Source organism: Leuciscus leuciscus (genome assembly GCF_965113295.1).
Source record: "Leuciscus leuciscus genome assembly, chromosome: 11".
Classification (NCBI taxonomy): Eukaryota; Metazoa; Chordata; class Actinopteri; order Cypriniformes; family Leuciscidae; genus Leuciscus; species Leuciscus leuciscus.
Window position 1 is genome coordinate 19,935,471 of NC_138735.1, and position 26,572 is coordinate 19,962,042.

Here is a 26,572-nt window from a genome sequence, read left to right on the forward strand (position 1 = left end):
AGATGGAGCATTGTCACCCAGGTGCTTATGACCTTGTACATCACCTTGCCTTGTGCACAACATGCTGAATCCTGAAATCCATATATTCCTTGTGTCCAAATATGCACTTTTCTACTAAATAGTGAATAGGATGTCCGAATATGCTTTTTTTATTTTATTTTATGAAACAATAGGCAAATAATATCCAGATGACATACTGCACCTTCCGACATTATGAGCAACCAGTAGACTGAGGCTACAGGAGCTAAGGAACGGTCGGGTTTGAAAAGTAAAAAAAAGAAAAAAAGAAGAAGTGGAGAACTGTGATTTGAGCAGCTTCTTTTATGTGTAAATGCTTTGAGTACCAAGATTTGTTGCCCTTTATGGTTAAACAGTTCTTTAACAGTATGAGTAGTATGCCTAGAATTACAGTATGTGCACTAACACACCTAAATAACAATTTATCAACAGTCAATAAATTAATTCTTAATCAGAGAATTCAGTTCATACTCTGAAAGCACATGAATTTGGACGCAGTAATGTCAGTGCAGTGGTTGTCAATCCTGGTCCTGGTGTACACCAGCAATTTGGGATCTCTCCCTTATTTGACACTCTTGTTTTAAATGAATCAAACCCACTGTAATGCAGGACTAAATCAAAAAGCAAACATACTTGTAGAGCCACTGTAGGTCAATATTAACAAACAAGACAAGCCTGAAACAGACTTAAAATAACATGCATTTGCAATGACTATATCCTAATGCATCATAGTCAACTTTGTGTACATTTGCAGGAGTCAATGAAACATGAAGTAAGCGTTTCTAGAAGAACATGTCATCTCACAGAATACACATTATAGGATTTCACAAACAAATGTAGTTTTATTTACAATTGGCAAGTTTAGTTTCTTATATTTAAATGGTGCATCAATAAGCAGCACTAGATACATTCAGCGAAGACTTTCTGTTTTTATGTACAAATAAAAAAATGCACAGAGGGCCAACCTTTTAAACAAAACATTAATTTGGCCAAAACAAACAAAATTCCCATCCATATCTACCATTGACTGCATGTTAAAATCCTTCCAAACATGACTTACATTTCACAAGTTCTCATCTTCAAAGACTGAGGTAAGAGGCTGTTTATATATAACCTTAGCTTTACAATTAAAGAGTTTCTGTGCACATTTTCTTAGGAATAATAGAAAAAATTTACCAGAATAAAGCAGTGACATTCATACATAGACTCCTGGAAAAATACAGTAGAACATATTCAAATTACACATTACATGATGATACAGCTGACATCAAAATACATACTTCACAAAACTTAAACTGAGTCTATCGTTCAAAAAAGCCTTTGAAGGAGGATAAGGCAGCTTATTGCTACTTCTTTTAAATTCAACTCAGCTGTATCGACTGCTTCGGCTATGACTTCGTTGCCTGGACGAACTGCGACTGTAGGAGCGATCTGACCTGAACGTGAAAACAGATATCAAAGAATAAGCTTCAGTGAGGCACATTATCAAATTCACACAAGACAGTTGTGGTAATACGAGGATTTATTTATGATGTACCTGGACCTGCGATCAGAGCTCTCGCTTCTCCGACGCCCTCTTCTCCTGCTACGACTGCGGCTGCGGCTAGAATAACTATCGTAAGACTCAGACCTGTATTTCCAGGAATAAAACGCATAATGCAAAGAATAATTAAATAACACCAAGTTACAAAGTGCATTAATAATTTTGACTCAATGCTCACCTTGATGTGTGGCGACCTCTATACCGACTTCTAGAACGGCTCCTACTGTCTGTGTGACTAAAACAAGATCACGTGCCATCTCAATTAATAAGGAACATTAGATATTACACATACACACCAATGGGTTTAAAAATAAATAAAACATATTAGACTTGAAGCAGAGATACATTTCTTACCTACGATAACTTCGGTAGGTGCTACTTCGAGAACGAGAGTGCCCTCTACTGTATCTACTCCTGCTTCTACTTCTACTGTAGCTCCTGTGTGAAAAAAATAAAACGCATACAAAATTGACTTGACCTGAAAGATTGGACATATGTAGACAGGAAAACAATGCCTGTTGTAACCAACCTGGAAGTGTAGGTGTAGCTTCTGGACCTGCTCCTGGAGTGGCTATATGAATGGGACCTACTTCTGCGTGTGGACCTGTGACTGGACACAGACCGTGACTTGTTCTGAGAGTGATTAAGGGATCCAGCTCTTTCTCCTGTTGCTGGAAGAGAGTCTTCTTCACTTGAGCTGTCTGGATTTCTGGGTCTCTGATTTAACCGAGCCGTCTTTCGTACCTCGTCAAAGAGGGATCCTGGACGGACTCTACTCTTGCTCTTGATCTCAATTTTGAGACCCTGAGCCTTTCCGTCCAGTTGATCTTGCTGTTTGTTTATTTTCATAATGAAAGTTTTTGTACTGATGGCCTGCATAACATTCATGTCTTTCAAAGGTTTCCATTTATTTTCAACTGCTGTAACAGGACTGTCACCGGGTACAGTTTCCTCTGGCTGACTGCCATGAGATAAAGTAGGTCCAATAGTATTAGAGTTTCCTTTTTCTATTTGAGGTGGAACAAGCACACTATTATTCAGAATATTTTTCAGTGGGGAAAAGCCAATCGCTTTGGGACCTGGTTGCTGAGCCTCTGGGATGCGCTCTGGTTTGACTCTTGCCAAGTTAGTGTCTGAAAGATTGGTCTCTAGATCTGTGGTTGGCTTTGGAATCTCTGGATGTCTTTGAGCTGAAATTGCAGTATTGCGATTTAGTTTATTGCGATTAGTTATCTTCCCATTCTCATCAATACTTTTAGAAGACTCAACTGAAATCTTGTCTTCGATAATCCCTTTATCTTGATCCTTATTCTCTGAGACTTTGGGCTTAATCTTTCCAGATTTTACATGCCTTTTTGCTGCATCACTGACAGAATCAGGATTTTCTATGCATAATTGTTTTGATTGAGTGACTGAATCATCCTCTTCACCTTCATCACCATACTCCAGTGGAGGCTGCCAGTGAAATGTCTCTTTTGGCTTCTGGTGCTTCTTGGATTTCTTTGCCTTGGTTCTGCGAGATACTGACCTGGAAGTGTTCTTCCTTTTGTGCTTGTGCTTACGCTTGGCTTTCTTCTTGTGTTTTGAAATTTTTTTGTCTGCAGACTGTTCCTCATTACTTTTTAATAGCTTGAGCATTTCTGCCCCATGGTTTGACCATAAAGGGTCATCATCCTCTGATTCTGAACTAGCCTCTCCTTCCTCTTTTTCAGACACATGCTTGGCATCACAACCTACCATTTTGTTTGGCATTTCAGAGTCACTCTCAGACTCCCAGCAACGAGCCAAAATCTGCCTCTTTTTTGTTTCAGAAAGTCCTTCCTCCTTAACAGGGATTTGGTTGTGTTCTGCAGCAGTGTTCTTACTTGAGTTCTCTCCTTCACTTTCCCATCCTGATGCATTGTTGTTGTTTTGTTCTTTCCTTTGAATGGGGTTCTTGCTTTTCATTGCCACTGCCTGTAGATCTGACAGACAATCAAGTGTGTTTCTCTGTACCAAGGAATCATTTTGTCCGTGGAGAGGACTGTATGGACTATCAGTTAAATCCTCTGAGGAGGGAGATGTATATTTGTGGCCACTACCATGATTTGCATGCTTGTCTCTATTTTGGCCATTTTTGTGAGAACTAGAATGTTTTCTCTTTTTCTCAGTGGATCCTTCTTTGTTTGAACCATATGATTCTGACCTAGTGCAGGAGGAAGATCGGCTGCCGTACTGACTCAGTGATTTGCTGCTGCTTCTTGATTGACTACGTGACCTGCTTCTGGACAAACTGCTTTGCAGGAGCCTATCAGGAACATTATTGTTACTGCTGCTGAGGCCTTTGTGACTAACAGCCGTGTCTGGCTTTGAAGAGGACATTTTTTCCAGAGGTACATTTGATGATGGGCTTATTAGTGCATTAGAAGCTGGGGCTGATTTTACATTAATCTCTTGGATGCGGACGTAAGAGGGTTTCCAGGGTTTCTGGCCTGGTTTCCATCGAGAGGGAGGTGGACTGTCACTCAAAGGCAAAACAGAGACACTCTCTGAAGATGCTGCTGCTGGTGCTTTGTGTTCTTCACCTTGAACCAATCTAGGGACAGGCTTGTCTAATTTGGAAATACCACCCTCTGTAGACTTTGACTTTCGAGGGGATCTCAACTCCTTTCTTTTCCTGGAATGTGGTGGGGTTTCTGAACTATACCTAGACTTTGATCTTGTTCTTGACCTTGTCCTGTATCTAGATCGAGAACGTGACCTAGAATGTGTAACAGACCGCCCTGATCGACTACGACTTGACCTCATGGATGACCGACCCCGCCTCTCAGACCTTGAGCGACTTCTGGAATAGGATCTGCTCCTGGACTTCGAATAAGATCGTGAATCTTTAGAAGAGCTTGATAGGTAACGTCTCCTTTCTGACTCAGATCGATACGATCTGTGGGAGTGACGCGAGGTCGAACGAGAGTAAGAACGAGAGCGTGATCGAGAATGTTTCCTTTCAGTAGGACCTGAGAGTTTTGACCTTTTACCTGAGGACCCATTCATCTCACCCTCAGACAGAGAGGTCTCTTTAGTCTTGTTCTTTTTATGTTTCTTTGAGTGCTTACGTTTCTTATTTTTCTTCTTGCGTTTGGTTTTCTTTTTTTCTTTTCTGGATTGATACCGACTGGAGTTTACAGAGGCCTCACTTAAGGAATGCTCTTCTGATCTGGACCTAGACCTTGGGGTGTCACTTCTGTCATCCCATCTGTTTAAACAATAGTTAAAAAATTACAGGAAGTACAAATCTTTGTTCCAACTAGGACTGGATGATATGGCCAAAAAATTATCATGATAAAAAAAAATTCAGTCGATATCTGTAATTATGTCAAATCTTTATTTCTTAAAAATGTAAAGGCAAATTTTTGCTTCTGAATGAAAGTTGTAGAAACCAGACAGTTAATTGTGGTTTTATCATCAGAACATGACAAACACTAGCCAAACAGATGAACATTAAAAAAATTGAAACTCTTAGAAATGTACATGTGACATTATATTGAGATGACAGTAGCAGTAGCCTGAGTTGGGATGCAGATGTAAATTTATGTTGATAAAAACTGTAAAAAAAAGTTTTAAAAAAGTAATAACCTCATTTTTATAGGGTAAAATTTCATATGGTAAAATTTTGTCTTTCCTAGTATTTGGATCACGTTAAAAACAGGTAAAACCATGCATTGCACCTCACTACCACCATGGTAAAAAGTAACTATATTGTTTCTATGGTATTTATGAAAAACAGTAGCCTAAATACATTTAATATAATACAAATAACATAAACTGCTATAGTTTTATAGATCTCACAGAGCTGTTTAGTGGTTGCGTGATCGAAACGACCAGCAAGTAAATGAGCAGCTCTGTTTTGTTTGCCGCTTAATGTATCTCATACACAGCAGAAATGGCAGCGCCTATAAGTTAGGCAAATTGGTACTGGATGTGCACGCAAGCGCAGCATTTTTTGCAAATTGCATAAACATTACATCGAAAATGTATTAAACTTTTGTTATAATTTCATCAAAAAAAAATATATATCGCAATAATTAACTGTTATCGTTTTATAGCCCAGCCCTAGTTCCAACCATATTTTTCATAAAAACGCATTTCTGAAAGCATATCAAAAGAATATGAAATCGGATAAACCAGAAATAAACTCCTAATATTAGCTTGCCACGTATAAATAATTCTGATGAAAAATACAGTAGATTCATACTTTCATGCATAACATTACATAACATACCTTTCTCCTTTACTCCATCTCTCCACACTGGGGGGCTGGTAAGCCTTGGTCCTCTGCATTTCCTCTTTCCAGTGTGGGGGAGTCTCACTGCTCCCCCGTTCCCCTTCTGACTCTGATCTGGACTTTGACCGAGGGGGTGTATGGTACCTCTGCAGGGGGAATAAAAAACAACACTTAATGCATGGCCTATCAAACAGACCAACATTCACAGACCAACATTCACTCAACAAGCACTTTTTTTAAGAGTCAATGTCAAATCATTAGAACTAGATAATTAGAATTAAAACAACTGATATAGTTTTTTTTTTTTTTTTTTTTTACATGCTTTTTGTTCGTTGTCCTTTGTACAATATAATTCTGTGTCATAGTTTTTTCTGTATGTGGTATAAATGTAATTCACGGCTGTCATACCATAGTTCCGCGTCCTTTGATCTTGCGTCCAGATTTTGTGACAGCTGGTTTGGTGTCATTTGCTGCCACGACCATGTCCTGTACAACCCTATTGTGGGGTGGGGAGGTGGTGAGAGAAGTATCAGTTTCAAGACTCTACCTCTATTGGTTTAAATATATAGCATCAAAACTGACCCATGGATTTCAGGGATTAATCATTAAAGGAGAACTTGGTAACTTTTTTAACTTAATAAAACTGTCTAGAAATCATTTGGATGGTTAAACAACCTGTTCTGGTGATATTGGTGACTTTCCCCGCTCCCCCCAGCGTTCCCAGGCGGAAAACCAACCTTGCATCTTGCGCACTGCCGTCCCGGCAAAGTGAAATTGGAAGTCTCGTGAGAAGCGAGAACTAGAACGAGAACGAGCGCGAAACACAAATTGCTTTACGGCAATTCGACATAAACACACACGCATGTATGATGTATTACCAGATTACCCACCTCGGTAGACATAGCTCCACGCGATACAGTTGGCTTGCTCCGATCAAAACAAACGCACATGAGCAGCGGTAGAGGGGGAGGAGGCCGCCGCAAGTGAGTTTTTTACGACTGTGTTGTGAAATATACGCCCCCCCACAGCTGTAGGGGGAGCTCGTGGGGAAAACATGCGACAACAAAAGGGAAAATCAGCGAAGAAGTGACTAGAGTTCGCTAGAGTTACAGAGTTCTCCTTTAAGCAAGAAAACTAAAATATTAATGGTTAATGGTTAATTAATGGTCACTATGGTTAGCTTGTAACACTTTAAAAATTGACCCAGAGAATTTCAAATATTATCTAATAACTGGGGATGGGGAGAACAGATTCTTGTGATGTTTGAATGAAAAGAGGAACATCTGTTTGTTGAATTGTAGAAAAGACACTAACGTTTTAATGGTCTCCACCTGGGAAGGCATGTCTCTGCGGAGCAGGAAACGGTTTTCTGGCACGGGTGGGATCTCTTCTGGTCGAACCACAGGCTTCTCCCTTTTCACATTTTGCTCAGCCTCACCATCATCTTCCTCTGCCATCTCTCCCTCACCATGACTGTGAATCAGGAAAAACATATATTTATATTATACAACCTAAATAAAGGTCAACCATGGTTGCACTGGTAACAGTAATTTACCTTCCATGTACTGCTGTTTTAACTGCGTCTCCCTCCTTCTTTATCTCTTTTCTTTTTCTCTTTGAGTGCTTACTCTTTGAGTTTCTTTTCCTCTTTCGAGATGCACACTTCTTGTCAGACTCTCCTTCAGAGGAGGAATACTGAGATGAAGTCTCCGAGGAACTCTGTGAGTCATCCTCAGAATGGAACGTTTTCCTCCTTTTGCCTTGAAGAACTACAGAAAATACATCAAACTTAGTCAGAAAATGTACTGAACAGCTGTAATTACACAGAATGTAATTTATTCATTCTCTTTATCTCTGTTTACATTATCAGAGCGCAGAACATGTGATTTTATTAGTTGATTTTGAACTGGAGCTTTCTGTACATGGCATGGAATAAACAACATCTGAATTATAGCACATCACCTGCCATGGTTGGTTAGGGGTAAACTCAACATGGAGAAGTGATTTGTTACTTGATGCTTTGTCATGTCATGCCTGGCTAGGACGCAGTGTAAGTGTATTGAAGTCAGCAGTATTTGAAAGCACCCGTTCTATTTTTAAATACAATATTTAACCGCACAATGCAGTTTATGTGGAGATTAAAAAAATATTCTCCATCAGATACAGACAAGTTCAGACAGCATAGTGACAGGCGGCACGTCTGCAGCCAAAATTCCTAGTTGGTCTCTCGCTCACAGGAACAAGCTTACCATCATTAGCAGACTTTGTAATCAGCTGTCCACAGTCAATCACTCTGACGTCAGCATAGGGTCTGCTGGCTGAGTCGGTCTTCAGCCCCTCGATTTTCTTTATGACCTCAAAGCCCGAGATGACCAGCCCAAAGACCACATGCACTCTAAATTAGACCAACAATCCTTAAGTTACAAGAAATTTGGGGATTTAAGAGAAAATCTTGCATACAAATCAAGTAATAATAAATATAAGTTAGAATAAATAAATTATTTCTAAACTCTAAATGAGTATTTTAAAATGACTTTCTTGTAGTTCAAGCAATTTCCTACAGTATGGCTTGGACTACAACAGTTAAATGAAGTCCACTTATGAACGTACCCATCTAGGTGAGGTGCTGTCTTTGTAGTTCTGTTATGAGGCAAATTACATTATGGAGTCCAGGTCATCCAACAGGTACATGTGGGTGAAAAAAATAAACGGAAGAAAATTTAGTCCAAAAAACACACACACACATACAGTCTTTCATCAAGAAGAAATTTGAGTATCTATTCAAACAAAATTCAAAATTCAGAGTAATTTAAAACCAGCAGTGCTTGCACAATAACATAGGCTGGATGAATAAATACTAATGATGAACAGGGACAGGTCCAACATCGGCCAACATTATGCTGACAAAACCAATTAAACCTGTTTAAAAATATCATAGGGACAACTTCAATTAGAAATCAGTGTGTCCATGGCAGGAAAATACATCCTGTAATGCTAAACTTGAAATACATCAATAATTGAAAGACATCAGGTTCTCTGTAATGGGAGAACAGGTATTTAATGAGATAAAAACATTATTTAAAGATAAACAAAAGCCAGTGCTAGCTAAAAGCAACCAGAAATACACAGTCAGGAGAGAGAAGCACAGCCTTGGAGAGACACTTTACCTTGGTAGAGCAGGATGCTAGAGTTTCTGCAAATTTTACACAAAAACGGCAAGAGAAAAATTGTAATACATTTGTAGGCAAAAAAGGAATTTCTTTCTGATGTAAAAATATTTCTAAATGCACATTGACAAGGGAAAAGGGAGATGAAAATGCACCTGCATCCCACATGAACATGTACACTATGTAGAATCTCCAAAATAAAAAGAGTCAGAATATGTGTATATATATATATGTGTGTGTATTTATATATGGTAAAGAGATTGAAGAGGTCTGGGAAAGTTAGACAGCGTGAGCGTGAATAGCAAAAGGTACATCACTAGTGGCCTTTAAAAATTCTATTGAGATTTCTTGTCAATAAATTTGGAACAACATAAGTATGAGAGAATTACACTTGAGCCAAAATTAGAAGCCCAGATGCTCATTGTGTTTGTGGGCAAGCTCTTAAAACAGATACAGGCTTTCAAATGCACATTAATTTAAGTTGTGCCACAGTGCAAAGGCTATGACTGAGCTCTGTAGAAATTATCTTGAACACTAGGGGAATACGTGATCTATACATATTGCATGTGTCATTTAATAGTGACCAATCAGTCATATTAAATGGTAAGCAAACGGTCTGGTGATAAATGGTTGATTCTTTACACACATACACCCTCTGAGTCTTATACCAGAATAAATACTACTTACATGAAAAACTGGGACCCATTTGTGTCTTTACCACGGTTGGCCATCGACAAGAGGAAGGCTCTGTCATGTTTGAGAGTAAAGTTCTCGTCTGTTGAAGAGAGATACGGACAAAGAAGGACACTGAGTGATTGTCGACTGCTTCAAAAAGTCGTGTTAAGGAGAAGGACTGCAGCAGGAAAAGAGATGTTCATGAACACCTGTCATCAGTGATGCTTCTATCCTGCTTCTGAACTCTGAGTGTTTCTTATGCTCCTTTGTGTAAAAGCAGAGATTTTCTATTCTGAGGGCCACTAAAACAACTACAGTTTACATTAAAACTGTTTATGCCAAATTATTTCTAAAATGGATAGTTCACCCAAAACTGAACATTATTTTTTTTACACATTCTCATGACATTCCAAACCAGGTGATTTACTTCCTTCTATAGAGACCATGAAAAGAAAAAAATATTCGATGCAACTGCTGGAGCTTTTAAGCTTCAAAAAAGATGCAAAAGCTCCATAAAAGTTTTATTACAAAATAGTGCTGTCAAATTGATTAATCGCGATTAATCAATTCTAACATAAAAGTTTGTTTATATTATATATATATATATATATATATATATGTGTGTGTGTGTGTGTGTGTGTGTGTGTGTGTGTGGTGCACACACACAGACACATACATATACATTTATACACACACATATATATATATATATATATATAAACACAAACTCGAATCGATTAATCGATTTGACAGCACTTAAAAAGTATTGTAAAAGTTTATTGCAATTGCATAGAAAAGATTGACCTGCACATTGTTAAAATTTTCTTGTTCTGTTTCACTGAAGAAATAAAGTCATGTATATCTGGAACAATATGAGAGATGAATAAATGACCATTTTTAGGTGAACTAATACTTTTCAAGAGTATTGTATTGCATGACAAGCCAACCTGGAACAATTAAGAAAGAAACAAAAAAAAACAAAAAAAAAAGAGAAGTCAGTCAACCAAATCAATTTCAAGGTCCACTTATCCATGAGCACACTGTGCAGTGTGGACGTTTTTGTCATGGCTCACATATGGGATTGGGAATAGGGAATGTTTAGTCTGCATTGTGTTACTGCACTGTGTACATCTCTTACCTTCTCATTTTGCAAAAGACCACAATCTCTATAAATAAAAGAATATGTTGAAAATTTTAGGCAAGAAGACTGGACCTTTAAATTAATAAATAGCCCTTAATCTCCATGCTGACTCAAAAAAGAAGATTTTAAGATCACAGAGACAAGATTCTCAGCAACAGCGAGATAAAAAAATAAAACAATGGCTGGTAATTCATGCACAGAACTGAGATGCCCATTCAAAAGTCATGCAAAAAGATGTTAAAACAATCAAATTAAGGGACCTTGCTAAGGTTACTGAGTGCTTGATAAAGAACAGATCGATCTGAAGATGGCTTACCTTCAAAGAAACCACCATATATAGATTCTCCTCCTCTTCCATTGCCTAAGCAAAGAAAAGCACATTCATTTATAAGCACACAAACAATTGAGTATAACCAACCATCTCCATATATCTGAGTCAGTTATGAGTATGGCTGCACATACCCTCCGTGAAATCACCCCCCTGGATCATGAAGTTCTTTACAACTCGATGGAAAGTTGAGCCTTTATAGCATAATTTTTTTCCTGTAGTTTTGCCACTGCCTTTCTCGCCTGCAAGCAAACCAAAGAATTACATCATTTCTGATTACTTTTATATAACAAACCTGGTGTGTGCAGCTCAGAAATGAGCTTGTGTACAGAAATCAAAGCAAAGACCAAACACTAAGCTTTTAAAAACGTTGACATACTTAAATTAATACTAATACTGTAAAGTACTGTACTCTGAATTGAAAAACTGGAATCTGTTCTAAAGTATACAATTACATAGACACCAAAAGGTTAATCCAATCTGATCAGCATGGGATCACCGAAATGAATACGGGTGGGTGAGGGTGTGGGTGACATGGGGATTGGTTTATGCAACAAAACAGTCAGCTGAAGGCATGAGTCTCTCATTTCAATCTCAGCTGGTGAGAAAAAAAGATCCCTGCATTGACCCAAAGCACTACCAACTTGAATTTATGACCAAACCATCTCAACGCAGACTAACGCCAGCTTCTGTCTTCTAGGAACAGGCTGTAAATACAGCTTTGGTTGATATACAGCCAGGATTAAGTCACCTTATAAAGGTTTATTTTTGTGCTATATCCCTATAAGCTTATGGTTGTGTACATGGACACGAATTGGTATTGGAGCTCTTTACGTGTTTAAAGACCTCGTCTACTTGCTGTAGCATGTTAAGCAATTTCTGTCAAGTATACGTACCAGTGCACAGCCAAAGAAAATTTTTGCTTGTCTTGGGACAAACGTCTGAGAACAGTTGAAAGACAATTCGCCCAACTAGAAGAAAGCAGAAGGAAACGTTATACTCATGGATCAGAAATGTATACGTTTTAAGCTTGCAGATTAAAAAAAAGATTAGTTAGATTAATGTGACAGTAGATAGTAAAGCTATCATTTTTAGGTTGATTACAGAGTGGCAAACGGCAACACCTCCTTCATATTCAAATACAAGTGTCTTTTTGCAAAATACATAAAGACAGGCCTATCCAATTAATTTATATGTGATAAAATTAATATAAACAAGGTGTTAAAACATTTGCTTTGTAAAATAATGGGTGTAAAATCACTAAATAAGAGGTTTTGGCTTTATGAAGCAGACGTCTCGCTTATAACACATAATTAGTGGTAGACTGAGGTGAAACCCAGACGTTTTTTAGTACACACTAAGTCTGTGGTTCATTAAAAGAGCCCTGCAGGTCAGGGTGTGGACTGCCACAACAACTTCTCACACACTGGCACATGAATATTAACCGCCATTAGCCAAGTACTTATAAAACATGCACATATAATACTTCGCTTTCGTTTTAGGCATTTATTATTGGCTGGTTTAACTCTTTATCCTTTGTACAAGCTCCATAACTTCAAAATTTCAGCACAAAAATGCTTGAAGTTAAAGACAACTACTCTGAACCCCTTTTAAATGTTACTATTTACAACATTTGATCAAAAACACTAATACTGGCTGCTAAAGATAGTTTCTGTAGTTGATTTTGAAATACAATGCCTAACAGATATAAATAGTCATCTAAAAGCAAACGTTTTAAGCATTTATCTATCAAAACTTGTACTTTTAACTATTTTGACCTTCACACAACACCATTTAAAACGCCAAACAGCAATGATTGTAACATCTTACCTGCTTCTCTGTTGATTTCCACATCAAAATAGCACTGAGGGCGATCTTTTACCCCCATTTTGAAAAGAGTGGGCTTCCTGTAGTGTAAAATCACAGCAAAACACAGTTAAATGCTGTATTCCCTATAACCTACACCAGAAAGAAATACATTTGTCAGATATCTTCCAGGATATTGTTTCTCTCCAGTTTCAGGTGGATCCTGATGTGTAAGTGAACAGAAAGTCAGACACTGAGATTGGGGAAGTGTTTCGGTTATCCAATGAGATGCAAATCTCCATGCATGCCCCTCCAACCTCAACTTCCACCCCCCTTTTTTGAGAACTGCTCTATCTGTCACCGGGTGATGAATGAGACATTGTTGCCGTGATGTGTGCTGTCATCCTGAATTAGGAATCCTGGTTAAACCAGATGTGTGCTATCTTTGAGCTACAAACTTCTGTATAGGGGGAGCTTCAAATATAGTTTAGTAATGGACCAAACAGACTAAAACGAGAACGAAGCATGTAGGTAAAAATGTATGGGAAATTTTAAAATCTTTATCCTGTCACACAGCACTGACTTACTTTCCCTCAAATCGCAGACAATAAAGTATTTTAGCTGAACAGAGGAATGACATGCCAACAGATTAACACAACATCTCAAATTACAAGAAGGGAATGACGTTATTGAACTTCCTTAGGGCACATATTATATTACAGCTACAGAAAATGTCATGCCAGCTGCTTTCCCACATCAAAACAACTCAGTTTATCAGTCCTCTAACTGCTGCTTGGTGAAATGGCAAATGTCAGAGTGAATGTCACAGGGGGAAAAGGAGTACAGTTTCATGTGTTAGACCTGGAAAACACTTTAAAATACAAGAGATACAACCCAGTTCCACTTAAGTCATTACAATAAACACACGCTCGGTCACTTCTTTTAAAATAAGATAGATTAAAACAAAGGTGTATTTTTTTTTTTTATAAGCATAGACTTGTTGTTCAATAGACTTCCGCGGTGTTAGAGCACTTATTACAACCCCTACAAACAATATATGCAGGCTTAATCCATTCTCAGACAAGTTACATAATGTAGATCAGGCACACTTCCAATCTGTTATTGTACTTCATAATATTATAACACGTGTAGCTGCTAGCTTATTTACTATAGTAACATTATGGCAATAGCAGTCATGTAGGGGTTCAAATAAATGTGCTGAGCCTTGACTAAGGAAAACGCCCGTTCAAAAATATGCACGTATGAAAGATTACAATAAGTATGATTATGATATAAATTAATAAACTCAATAAGAACCAGTGTTTCGGAGAAACTAAAATGAGGTGCTCGTTCGTTGAGAGTATTAGCCAATTTGCTAAAGACATTAGCACGGGTAGCTAAAACAACACCTCATGACTGAGGTCAAGCTAAAACAATTTCTACTTAAAATAATTATTTAAAAAAAGCATAACTGTAAATAATAAATGTTTACGTTTTGGCCAAACGTCGTTTGATTGCAGCTGGCTAACATTGTTTACCATTTAAAGCTAACGACGTTTAATTAATAAGAACCTATAAACGGCATCTTCAGTGTTAAATTATTACATAAAAACCACTATGACTCAGATATAGTACTATTCATGTACTGACACAAATATATATTTTTGCACTTACCTGTATAGATAGTTAAAGGGCAAAAAGCTTTTAACTAACTAAACCCGCTCGGTCGGCTGATCGCTGTAGCTCCTACTGTGTTGCCAGATCTCTCAGGAGAATTTTGTTAGAGAGGTGTGGTTAAGAGGGGTGGACGAGGCTGACTGGCTACTTGTGTATGAATTATGAAGAATTTATTAATTTCCATATGCACCACAACATATCCTCCCTCCTCTACGGAACTGCATTCTGTAAATAATCCCCCAAAAACCTGCATTTTATAGGTCGCTGTATCTAAAATCCCAAAGGCGCTTATAAAAAGTTGACATGGCAACACCGCTTTTCTACTTTCTATTTTGCTTTTTACTCTGATGAGATTCTGCACAGCCGTCGACTATCGACGGAAACAAATTGTTCTTCTTCTTCATTGAAAATATCGAAAATGATTTATATCCGTTTATATTATTTATGTTATACTTGTTGAAAAATGTAAAGAATGTTTAATATTTAATATTTCTTTTAATATTAAATATATTTAAAATATTAAATATATTTACTGTTTTCATATTTATTTATTTATTTATTTGTATCTATGCTCTCTGTAAATAGAACACATTCACATAAACCAGCATTTGACATTTTGAAACTGATCTTCAGTAATGTAAGGACTTTTATTTTGAAATAACGGCTTCCGGTGGCTTCCCTGTTTCCCATAATTCAGCGAGACAAACAAAAAGCCCCTGGTCGCGTCTTTATATCATTAAGTAATAAATAACTATGTAATCATTATTTTGAGACATTTTTAAAACACAGTTGTTATACACCTGAGCTTTTTAATTCACTGTTTGACATAATCAGTGTAAATGTATTGAGCTGTCGTAAGGTAAGGGATGGTAAAACGCATCTGCACCTGCTAGCAGTGCCTTGTAGAATAACTGTGTATTTGAACTACTGTATTTTAATTAAAAATCTAGTCCACATTTAATGATTCACCATGGGAATTTATTTCCAAATTTTGCAAATGTGGTCCATTTAAGTTGGAACCAATCGCTATCGTACAGTCACAAACCAGTGGTGGATTCCTTTTCCCTATTAAAACTCTGTTTAAAATTAATGTACCTTTTGTTAAAATTCATTTCATATTAACCATGTTAAACTGTAATGTAATATTTTGTTATAAAATGCATATCATGTAAAGTAGTAATAATGTAGGTCTTTAGAGTGCAGACTACCAGTAAAACGTTTGGATACACTTCACTAAACATATATTTCTCATTATCTTATAAATGTTTTGATCAAAAGATTAATGCTAAAATGCTTGAACTTAGTTTTTTTTAGACATATACATTGTGCCTATGTATGAATTTAATCTGATTTTGTTCAATGCACTAACTAACTAACAATAGCCAGTATTTATTAATCTACTTACCATTACTTCCTGAAATACAACGGTTCATGTTAGCCCATGTCCATTAAATAACATTTACAGAGACAACTTTTGATTTTAATAATGAATTTGTATGTTGAAATGAACATACGATGCTTAAAACGTATTTTTCAGTGTTAGTTCACTCTAATGTCGTTAACAAATGGAACCTTATCGTAAAGTGTTATAAAATAAGCAATAATAAAGTGAAAATATGAATATTAAAGCATGAGTAGATGTGTCTAGCCTACGTTTTTACTGCTAGTTTAGTTTACATCCACAGTTGCGGCTGTACGTTTGAAAGATTCTTCTTATCAGACATGCTACAGACATGTACTGTAGTTGTTATTTTTAATAATTATCTGTATCTTCCCTCTGCTTTGTGTTCAGGATGTGTTCTCATAGAACCCCCCGAGGAGCATGTCACTGATCCTGTTTGCCTTTGTGGTCCGGGTCAGGGATGGACTCCCTCTCTCCGCCTCCACTGATTTCCTGCATAACAAGGAACTTCAGGAGAGAAAGCAACAGCTGAAAGTGATCTCAAAATCCCTATGTTTATTACCAGAGAGAGGGACAGTCAGAGGCCATGAACTCAACATTCAGTAAGTGCATTCTTGTTTGTGGACAACTCTGTGTCTATTAGTGGTCATGGAAACCAAAAGGCTTCAGCTTCAAACCCACAATGTGTGATCCAGGAAGTGTTGTGCTCTTGAGCAGTGAATAGTGAATAAGTAAAGCGGCAATAATGTTGTGCACAGTTCACCAAAAATACATTTTAATTTAGCATCAAATAGGGTAAACCTAGAAAGTTTCACATTTGACCATCCATCAATTTGTCTTGTTAGTTTGTCACTTAAAGGTACTGTGGATGAAAATTAGCCTCTGGCTAAATCCGGTACATTGCACATTTAAAGCAACACTATGTAACTGTTCAACCTTCATAATATATTTCCAAGATCCTTGTGATGGTACATCGACTTACAATAGGTTGAATGACACGTCTGCCATAGCCTGACAGGGTCTGTATCGCTTTTACTGGCACTATGTAACTTCGGGGTTCGGGTAGTAACCAGAGCACAAAAAGAACTACAAAATTCGACTGCTTTACGGCATACGTCACTTCCCCCACTACTTCGTCAGATTTGGACGTGAGAGGCCAACCAGCGTTTGTTTTCGGCTTTCGTGCGTATGTTTTTGTCATGGGGGTTGTTTACACCTGGCCACTTCATGCATTTTCTCAGATCGGATAGCTATCCGATCGTGAAAAGTCCAGGTTTAAATGCCCTCCGAAACGCATTTGAGACGGATTTGAATCCGACCGCTCAAACCACTTCAGGAGGAGATCTGAGACGCATTCCAGACGAAACTGGACAAGTGTAAATGCATATGGTTGTTGAAACCACATATGTAAATTGTACTCCTCCAAAAAATGCTAAAAAAACAAACAAACAAAAAACGTGTGAGAGCGTGTTATATAGGCTATATGTTATATCCAGATATGACGACGCGCTGGAACACGCATCACCGCAGATGAGCAACTGCATCAAGCCAACGTGTAAACTATCGCAAATCAAAGTGAAAGTAAGTCGCAGACGCTTAACACACAATCTTCATCATTAAAAGTAAAGAAACGAAATGATCTTACCAGGGCTGTTACTGCTCTCTCTTATTGCGGTCTTTGATTTGGAAATTTTAGCTGATGATCTATAAAATGCAGCTCATATCTGTTGCTTTCGGTGACGTGCACTCCATTAAATCTGCATATAGCGCGAGAATTGAAGATCGAATTTAAATCCGTTTCGCAAAAATACATTTATGTGACCAGGTGTAAATGGAATCGTTTTGATGAATCAGATAGCTATGCCTCACGAATTAGTTTGCCAGCTGAACTCAGGTGTTGTGAGGTGTATTTATCACGTAGTCCTGAGGGATATCAGATGACGCTGCGATTGATTCCTGCATTATCATGAGAACAGCTTTCAATATCTCACATAATTATCAGGACATAAATAAGCCTAACGTAGAGGTTGTAAATAGTGTAAACGAGCACAATTTGCAAACTATTATGATAAATTGCAATAATCATGTCTAATGACATCATAACGGCCAATGTTATGAAATAATGCGACGTACATTTAACTTAATTGATGTTATCTGGCATTTTGTAATGTTTACATTCCAATAAAAACAACACAAATTAAATTATACAGTAGGCCTAGACTATAGACTATTTACTTGTGATTTGGCTGCAATCATGTAAAAACGTTATAATATAATATATTTACGACAGTGCAAGTATTCCACAGCGACTCTAGGGGTCGCTGTTTGACAAAAACACAATTTCTACTTAGTGTGGCTTTAACATTTATGTTAAAAATTGTGCATGGTCTCTTTAAAAAAAATTAAAAAATAAAAATTTATTATTATGAATAAATGAAAAATTGGTTACACTTTATGATAAGGTATTAGTGTATTAACTAACAAGAACTAACCATAAACAATACATTCGTTACTGTTTTTGTTAATCTTTGTTGAAGTTGGTTTTAATAAAAATCCAGCTGTTCATTGTTTGTTCATGTTAGTTCACAGTGCACTAACTAATGTTAAAAAAATACAGCTTTAGATTTTAATAATGAATTATTATATAGTAAATGTTGAAATTAACATTAACTAAGATTAATAAATGCTGTAGAAGTATTGTTCATTCTTAGTTTATGTTAACTCATGTAGTTAAATAATGTTATCTTATAAAAACCTTATTGTAAAGTGGAACCAAAAAATTAAATGCATAATTTAAACAATACAATATTTAAAAAAATGTTTTAAATGTATGTAATCAGGGACCCAGTACAAGCATATCTGTCATAATCTTGTATTTTTAGGTAAGCTGAATCATGAAAAATTCTATTCTGCTGTCACCATTGCCCTGTTAAGGGGGGAGAAGGACAACATACAAGCCTATTCAAGTCCATTCCTGATGTAATGCCGAAGTTAGCATTTTAATGAACAGTTCATCATATGTCTTTCATCAGCATCGTGTATCAAACCGAATTTTGTGACATGAGTGTATTGTTACACCTCTAAAGCCCCTTTCACACAGAGATTCCGGAAAATACACGGATAAAGTGACCCGGGTTCGTTTGATTTTGGTTCATTCACACTGCCAGTGATTTTCCGGAATCAGAGAGTGCGTTCACACACAACCCGTAAAAATGCCGTAAAGACACGTGACATCGATGTGACTTGTAATCTCAGCAGCGTCTTAAGTTTGCTTATGAGCTGCGATCTCTCTCTCGAGAAACCACGCTTGTGCATTTTTTTCTCTGATTCGATCATAAAATTGCGCTTTACGTACCGTTTCACAGCTGGCGAACGATCCCGCGCTTCAGCGTCATCACTACGACACGGCATTATTACGGCTTTTGTTCACACAGCGCGCGTTCCGGGACTGAACACGGCAATGTTACTAGGTCCCGACCCGGCATCGATCCCGGCATAAATCCCGGGTCGAGTTTGCGTTCACACAGAAGGCGCTCTGGCAATTTGCCGGCAATTTGCCGGGTTCAAAGCGCTGTGTGAAAGGGGCTCATGTGTTGCCATATCAGATACAGGAACTATAAGAATGTACCTGGCCTAGTGTACCTGCATTCCAGAGTTCGAGATAAGCCAAGGAAATTGGTGGCCGTCCTGTGAATTCATTTGTTAACTAAGTGGTCTCTCTGTGTGTTGTAGCTTCCTCTCATCCGAGGGTGTGTCGTACATGACCGTATGTGCATGCAGTCTCCCCGCTGCCACGGCCTTCTGCTTCTTGGAAGACTTGCGCTGGGAATTCACAGCATGCTTCGACAACTCTGCAGTGACCCTGGCAAGCAGGCCGTACCCATTTCTGGAGTTTGGTAAGGTGACAGAAAAATGCATAGGATTTGGATTTGATTCATTAAGTGTATTTAAACCATGAATATGAAACAGAGCTTGAGTTTAAGATATTACATTACCAATTGCACTAATAAGCTGCTCATGTTTGTCTGATGGTTTAATTTCAGATAGTGCCATTCAAAAACTCCAGCAGCATTATAACCAGAAAGGGGGTCCGTCTCTGGAGGTGACCCTGGCCGAGGTGCAGGAAGACCTCAGGACCAGCCCCCCTCAGGTTCTGACCATGGAGGACGTGGCACTCACCAATGGAGCAGCCAATGGGCATGTAGAACAAGCAGCTGCGTCAGGTTTGCTATAGTGCCGATTGCAGTTATTTCATAAGGGCTGCAGCAGCTTAAGTTGGGCATATATGTTTGGACTGATTATTGATCTCTGTTGATTTTAAAGGTCAAAGTCAGAGATTGGAACCAATCTCAGCACCAGGGATCCTCTCACTGGTTCTTAACATCATGTGTGCTGCCCTCAACCTTATACGTGGTGTTCACCTTATGGAATACACCTTTCAGGTAACACTGTGGTTTAAGAGATGTTATGGCTGATAACCAATACTTTGCCAGTATCAAAATGTTATGCTCTTCCATCTAAATAAAGTAAATATATTCACTATTTTGTCTAAATTAAACACTAAAAACTAAAATCAGATTATTTAAATGCTTCAAGTGAATTTAGGCATTATAATGGATATTATGTAAAATGGATATTCATTTATATTTATTTTGCTTAAGTTTACATTTAACAGTTATAATATTATTAGTGTTTTTAAAGATTATCTTTAAGCAATTGTTAGATGGCTCAAAGGTAATCTAAATACACTCACCTAAAGGATTATTAGGAACACCATACTAATACTGTGTTTGACCCCCTTTCGCCTTCAGAACTGCCTTAATTCTACGTGGCATTGATTCAACAAGGTGCTGAAAGCATTCTTTAGAAATGTTGGCCCTTATTGATAGGATAGCATCTTGCAGTTGATGGAGATTTGTGGGATGCACATCCAGGGCACGAAGCTCCCGTTCCACCACATCCCAAAGATGCTCTATTGGTTTGAGATCTGGTGACTGTGGGGGCCATTTTAGTACAGTGAACTCATTGTCATGTTCAAGAAACCAATTTGAAATGATTCGAGCTTTGTGACATGGCGCATTATCCTGCTGGAAATAGCCATCAGAGGATGGGTACATGGTGGTCATAAAGGGATGGACATGGTCAGAAACAATGCTCAGGTAGGCCGTGGCATTTAAACGATGCCCAATTGGCACTAAGGGGCCTAAAGTGTGCCAAGAAAACATCCCCCACACCACCACCACCACCAGCCTGCACAGTGGTAACAAGGCATGATGGATCCATGTTCTCATTCTGTTTACGCCAAATTATGACTCTACCATCTGAATGTCTCAACAGAAATCGAGACTCATGAGACCAGGCAACATTTTTCCAGTCTTCAACTGTCCAATTTTAGTGAGCTTGTGCAAATTGTAGCCTCTTTTTCCTATTTGTAGTGGAGATGAGTGGTACCCGGTGGGGTCTTCTGCTGTTGTAGCCCATCCGCCTCAAGGTTGTGCGTGTTGTGGCTTCACAAATGCTTTGCTGCATACCTCGGTTGTAACGAGTGGTTATTTCAGTCAAAGTTGCTCTTCTATCAGTTTGAATCAGTCGGCCCATTCTCCTCTGACCTCTAGCATCAACAAGGCATTTTCGCCCACAGGACTGCCGCATACTGGATGTTTTTCCCTTTTCACACCATTCTTTGTAAACCCCAGAAATGGTTGTGCGTGAAAATCCCAGTAACTGAGCAGATTGTGAAATACTCAGACCGGCCCGTCTGGCACCAACAACCATGCCACGCTCAAAATTGCTTAAATCACCTTTCTTTCCCATTCTGACATTCAGCTTGGAGTTCAGGAGATTGTCTTGACCAGGACCACACCCCTAAATGCATTGAAGCAACTGCCATGTGATTGGTTGATTAGATAATTGCATTAATGAGAAATTGAACAGGTGTTCCTAATAATCCTTTAGGTGATTGTATAAAATTAGTGCATGCATGAGCATGCAATTAAATATCCAGTATTGGCCAATACTGATAAAAAAAAAAAATCTATTATATCAGCTGATACTCTGTATGGTACTGAATAATCTTGTCATGCAGTAGCAGATATATCCTTGGTTTATTAAAAGCTGTATAGGCGGGCACACCATAAAGTCATTATTTATATTTGTACACTTTTTTTTTTTTTTCAAGCATATGTACTATGTAGGAATGCCACAAAAGGGTGGCAACTTGGGTAATAATGCTTTTTTTGGGATGGAGGAGATTCATATCTTGATTCATATCCCTTTTGTTTTGTTATTGTTAAACTAAAACTTTTAAAAGTTGTATTCATTATTGGAAATAAAGCTGAAAAAAAAAAATGTTAATAGTATAAATCATTTAAAGTAAAAATAGATTTTTAAAAAAAGTAATAAAAAAGACAATAGCAAAGTACTAAAACGTTAACTAAAATTAAAATGAAAACAACATGAAAATGTAAAAATAAAAGCTAATTCAAGATAATAATGATTTAAGTCTATAAATAATAATAAAATAACACTGGTACAAAATCCCTATATAACTCCTGATATGTAATTAATTGATTCATTATAATTAATTAAGTGATTAAGTTTTTATTTATGATATGACACCATTTTTTACAGGATGATTATGATGGTTTGTGGAATGTGGTGGCTTTTCTTTTGGCATTTCTCTGCTGTGTTTGCCAGGTAAATTGCATTACTACTCTTCATGTGGCATTTTATAACACCTGTAAATGCACACGAAGCTGCCTAACTCAAATGTGTGTCTCCTTCCCTACACAGTGTCATCTGTACTTGTTCCATACCTGCCAGAAGAAATTGAAAGCCTTCACTCTCCTGACTCTCATCATCTTATGCAATGCTTTTCTCTTTGGCCCGAGGAACATCTGGCAGCTGGTCTTCCACATGTCCGTGGCCTGCCTCTCCACGCTACTAACCCTCCACCGCAAACTGCTGGACAGGAACATGGACTGTGGAGTATGAGGACTTCAGCAGTAGGGTGAGATACTAGCAGAATGGAGGAGACTTTTTACTCATGGACTGGTGGCTCACGTAAACTGACATTGATTTTCGCTTTAGCTCTTGCTTTGATCTAATGGTATGATGTTTATTTTGTATTACATGGATGGTGAGTGCAATGACGTTTTTTACAGGGGTCTTCAAATACACTGATGAAAAATCAAGTTGTTAATGACATATTATGAGTGTAATATGGAGGAATTGATGAACAGACATGAAGTAAGCATTTTGTTGTTTCTGTTAAGTTAATTTTATTTTATTTATTTGCTGCAAAATAAGAATGCTTACCATTGTTTAAGCTAATTTAAACCTAATCTTTTTGTAGGAAGGGTTAATTTTGTTGCCAGGTTAATTGTTATAAAACTATAAAATCATAAATATTGCGTGTAATTGACCTAAAGTGGGCATGGTAGTGAATCCGGTTTCAATATCAGGTAATTTAGAAGGAAAAAATGAAGGAAATTTAGCCATTAGCTATTTCAATCTTTTTAACAGTTTTGTTTAGTTTTGTTTAGTATTATGGCTATACTCCACAATACCTTCATTTTTTTTGTATTATTTTAGTACTATAATTTGTATACAAAGCACATTCATGTTGGTCTTATGCCATTTTCTACACAAGATAATTTTGTGTAGCCTTTCTATAATACTCATTCCAAAGACTATAAATCTGGAATCATTTCAAAAAAATTATCATAATACTGCATTCATTCATTAAGTTGGCAAGATGTAGAGAAGAAGAACAGGTGCTTAAAAAGTTGCAGGAGCTTGCAAGTCTTAACAAAAATTACAAAAACAGATTCAGTATACATTTTAGTGTTTATTTAAAGAGCCTAGTTTACATATGTAATTATTTATTTGCACTATTATTCTTTATGAAATACAAATCATTATGGACAAAAACCACTAGAGCGTTTGTTTGTTTATTTTGCAGCAGGCAGTATTATAATTTGATCATATTAATTTGATGATAACTTAATATTGAGTTTATGTTTTTATTTTATCTCTTAATAAGGATGTCATATCATTTTACACTGACTGTCAAATCAATTAATCGCGATTAATCACATCTGACATAATAGTTTTTGTTTACATAATATGTGTGTGTATATATTATATTTATATACGCTAATATATATATATATATATACACACACACACGTCTACTTTTATATACTTTATTTATACATATATAAATACACAGACAAGAGATAAGCACACATGCACATATATAATATATATACACATTTGTCATAATTGATTTGACAGCAGTAGTTTGTACACTCCATTTCTGTTTATTGCTAATGTCATGCAGTTGCTATTATTCCTCAAGCAATCCACATGAAAAATTTAAGTTCATCGGAAGTAGTTTGCAGGCAAGTAATAAGTGTAGATATAATTATCTGAACGATATAGCCTGGGAAAACCCAGACAACTTCCGGCAAATTTAGATTTGCTCTGCAAGTAGTCTGGCAAAGAGCCCATTCAAGCCCCTTTCTAATCCGTCGAAATCGCGCCACCAATCAGAAACGTTGAGGCGGGCTTTACATGATGACGATCGCTCTGATTGGTTTTAGGTCTATCCAATTGCGCCCAGAGGCATTTGAGCGACGTCCGTTGGTGAAGCGCACCAACTTTTAAATGCATTCTTATATTCAAATTGCAAACACATGAGGACAGTCTCCATGAAAGACCCACTGGCAGATGAACGTGCTACTACATTTCTCTCCGAAACGCTAGGAAATTAAATTAGATTTAATAGAGGATTTTAACTGTGACAAGATGATTGACAGGGCAGTTTACGAGACAGGATGCACGCGACAGATCCGTCCGATAAAGATGACCCAAAAGTAGTATGTCCCAAAGCTTGTCTACTTTTTTGCTACACATTCAAAAGTAAATACCTTTTCTTCACAAAAAGAGTATACTTTTATGGTGTAGTGTAACTTAGGCGAATTGGGACGCAGCATATGGCTTTACACGATGACGATCGCTCTGATTGGTTTTAGGTCTATCCAATCGCGCCCAGAGGCATTTGAGCGACGTCAGTTGGTGACGCCCCTTTGGAAATGAGTTATTAATGAAGCTTTGCCAGACCATAACTCAGTTACTACTGAGAATGGTCTGGTTTTAACCAGGCTATGAACGATAGTCAAATTCCAAAAAATTTACAAGCAAGCTGTGCTTCTAACGGTTGGTGCAAAGTTGTCATTTTGCTGTGTAGTAGCAGCAGCTTGCATGTAAAGTTTTTGTCGAGGATAACATTTAGTGCTGTGGTATGCTACAGTATTTTAATGTGTCAATGCCTTATTATTACATTATATAATTACAGCTATCAAAATGGAATGTGGAATGAGAATGTATGTATGATCTTTTTAAAGTGTCAATCTAAAGAATTTAATGCTAATTGTAATAATAGTGCTGCAAGGGCTCTGTTTCTATTGACTGATTTCTAGGTTTTCTTTTCGGGATAGCATGAAAAAGTAAAGTGACGTTCCATTTGCAATCATGGGTTCTTGATACATTTTTACATTTAAAATGAGCTTTTGATTGAAGGTTACTGAGATCACAGCTCTCAGCCTTTTTAATGGATACATATTTACTCACTCCTCATATAATACACAAAATACTGTGTTTGTTGAATCTATGAGATATGTATTTTTATAATAATAGTTTTTCATGTTGTAGATTAATTGTTTAGTTGCACAAAAGAGAAAACCGGTATTTAGATTAATTGTATATCATGCATATGTGACCCATGTTTTTATAAATCCTCTTTGTCAGTGAGCTGTAATTGGTGCTGGAGGTTATTACTTAAACACTTACAATAGTATCTTAAGACCAATATTGTCTTACATCCTACATTTGATTCAGATGATGCATACATTTAAAACTTTTTCTTTTATCAAGGACTATGGCAATTTTGTCGTCTTATGTTCTGCTTAATGGACAAACACTTTTAGATAGACATTTGAATTGGTTTTGTTTCACTGGAAAACTGCTCTTTTAACTTCTTCCAACATGAACCTCCAGCAACCAACTAAGGGGCCGTTTACACGACACTGTTTTCAACTAAAAACGGAAAACTTTTTATGCGTTTTGGCCATTCATTTACACGACAATGGCGTTTTGGTGGCCTGAAAACGCAAACTTTTGAAAACGTTTTTAAAGTGCACGTTTTTGAAAACAATATCGTTATCATCTATGAAAATGTGAATCTGTGAATGCTTATTACGTGTTTAATCTATAGGCATGCGCGTTTGGCGCGAGTGCTCTGCCAACTACTTGTCTGGCATGCATTTTTAGTCGTTTTCATGGATCCGTTGTCGTCTGTACTAAGACAAACTTTCCGTTTTTAGTGCATCGTTGTCATGTAAACGTACCCTAAGGTCCTCTAAAATGTGAGCAGATTTGTGTGCACTATTCACATGTTGGAACTTGTTTGTTGCTAAAACGGATTCAGAAATTTCATATAAATCAGCAGCTGAACATTATTAGTAAACTGTGTGTTTGTGTTATTTGGCT

General features: G+C 37.3%; 2 protein-coding genes across 3 annotated transcripts; one reads left to right on the forward strand and one right to left on the reverse strand.

Moving 5' to 3' along the window:
* Positions 1 to 832: 832 nt before the first annotated feature.
* Positions 833 to 14,752, reverse strand: nktr (natural killer cell triggering receptor). 2 transcript variants are annotated; one of them, XM_082183555.1, is made up of 17 exons: positions 14,614 to 14,752; positions 12,964 to 13,040; positions 12,030 to 12,104; positions 11,268 to 11,375; positions 11,122 to 11,166; positions 9,677 to 9,764; positions 8,433 to 8,462; positions 8,072 to 8,217; positions 7,378 to 7,591; positions 7,137 to 7,295; positions 6,231 to 6,318; positions 5,820 to 5,968; positions 2,091 to 4,793; positions 1,916 to 1,999; positions 1,740 to 1,796; positions 1,556 to 1,648; positions 833 to 1,454 (listed from the first exon to the last, which is right to left on the reverse strand). In XM_082183555.1, exons 2-17 carry the CDS (start codon positions 13,019 to 13,021, stop codon positions 1,385 to 1,387), a joined length of 4,167 nt encoding a protein of 1,388 aa, XP_082039681.1. In that variant the 5' UTR covers positions 13,022 to 13,040; positions 14,614 to 14,752; the 3' UTR covers positions 833 to 1,384. The 2 variants fall into 2 exon arrangements, with proteins under 2 accessions (XP_082039681.1, XP_082039682.1); XM_082183556.1 differs by lacking the exons at positions 12,030 to 12,104; positions 12,964 to 13,040; positions 14,614 to 14,752 and adding an exon at positions 10,803 to 10,830 and having other exon boundaries at positions 11,268 to 11,335.
* A 525-nt stretch (positions 14,753 to 15,277) lies between these two features.
* sec22c (SEC22 homolog C, vesicle trafficking protein) lies at positions 15,278 to 26,541 on the forward strand. Its single transcript, XM_082183328.1, has 7 exons — positions 15,278 to 15,475; positions 16,409 to 16,620; positions 19,751 to 19,914; positions 20,062 to 20,241; positions 20,342 to 20,460; positions 22,649 to 22,714; positions 22,811 to 26,541. The coding sequence occupies exons 2-7, from the start codon at positions 16,439 to 16,441 to the stop codon at positions 23,009 to 23,011; spliced, it is 912 nt and encodes a 303-aa protein (XP_082039454.1). The 5' UTR covers positions 15,278 to 15,475; positions 16,409 to 16,438; the 3' UTR covers positions 23,012 to 26,541.
* The last annotated feature ends 31 nt before the right edge of the window (positions 26,542 to 26,572 follow it).

Excerpts from the sequence above, each read along its gene's own strand:
- nktr (XM_082183555.1), bottom strand. The coding sequence starts at position 13,021 with ATGGGGGTAAAAGATCGCCCTCAGTGCTATTTTGATGTGGAAATCAAC. Across the intron at positions 7,296-7,377 it reads AAAACAGCAGTACATGGAAG|TCATGGTGAGGGAGAGATGG; the intron begins GTAAATTACTGT and ends CCTGATTCACAG. Across the intron at positions 2,000-2,090 it reads AGCTACACCTACACTTCCAG|GAGCTACAGTAGAAGTAGAA; the intron begins GTTGGTTACAAC and ends TTTTTCACACAG.
- sec22c (XM_082183328.1), top strand. The coding sequence starts at position 16,439 with ATGTCACTGATCCTGTTTGCCTTTGTGGTCCGGGTCAGGGATGGACTC. Across the intron at positions 20,242-20,341 it reads AGAACAAGCAGCTGCGTCAG|GTCAAAGTCAGAGATTGGAA; the intron begins GTTTGCTATAGT and ends TTGATTTTAAAG. Across the intron at positions 22,715-22,810 it reads TTCTCTGCTGTGTTTGCCAG|TGTCATCTGTACTTGTTCCA; the intron begins GTAAATTGCATT and ends TTCCCTACACAG.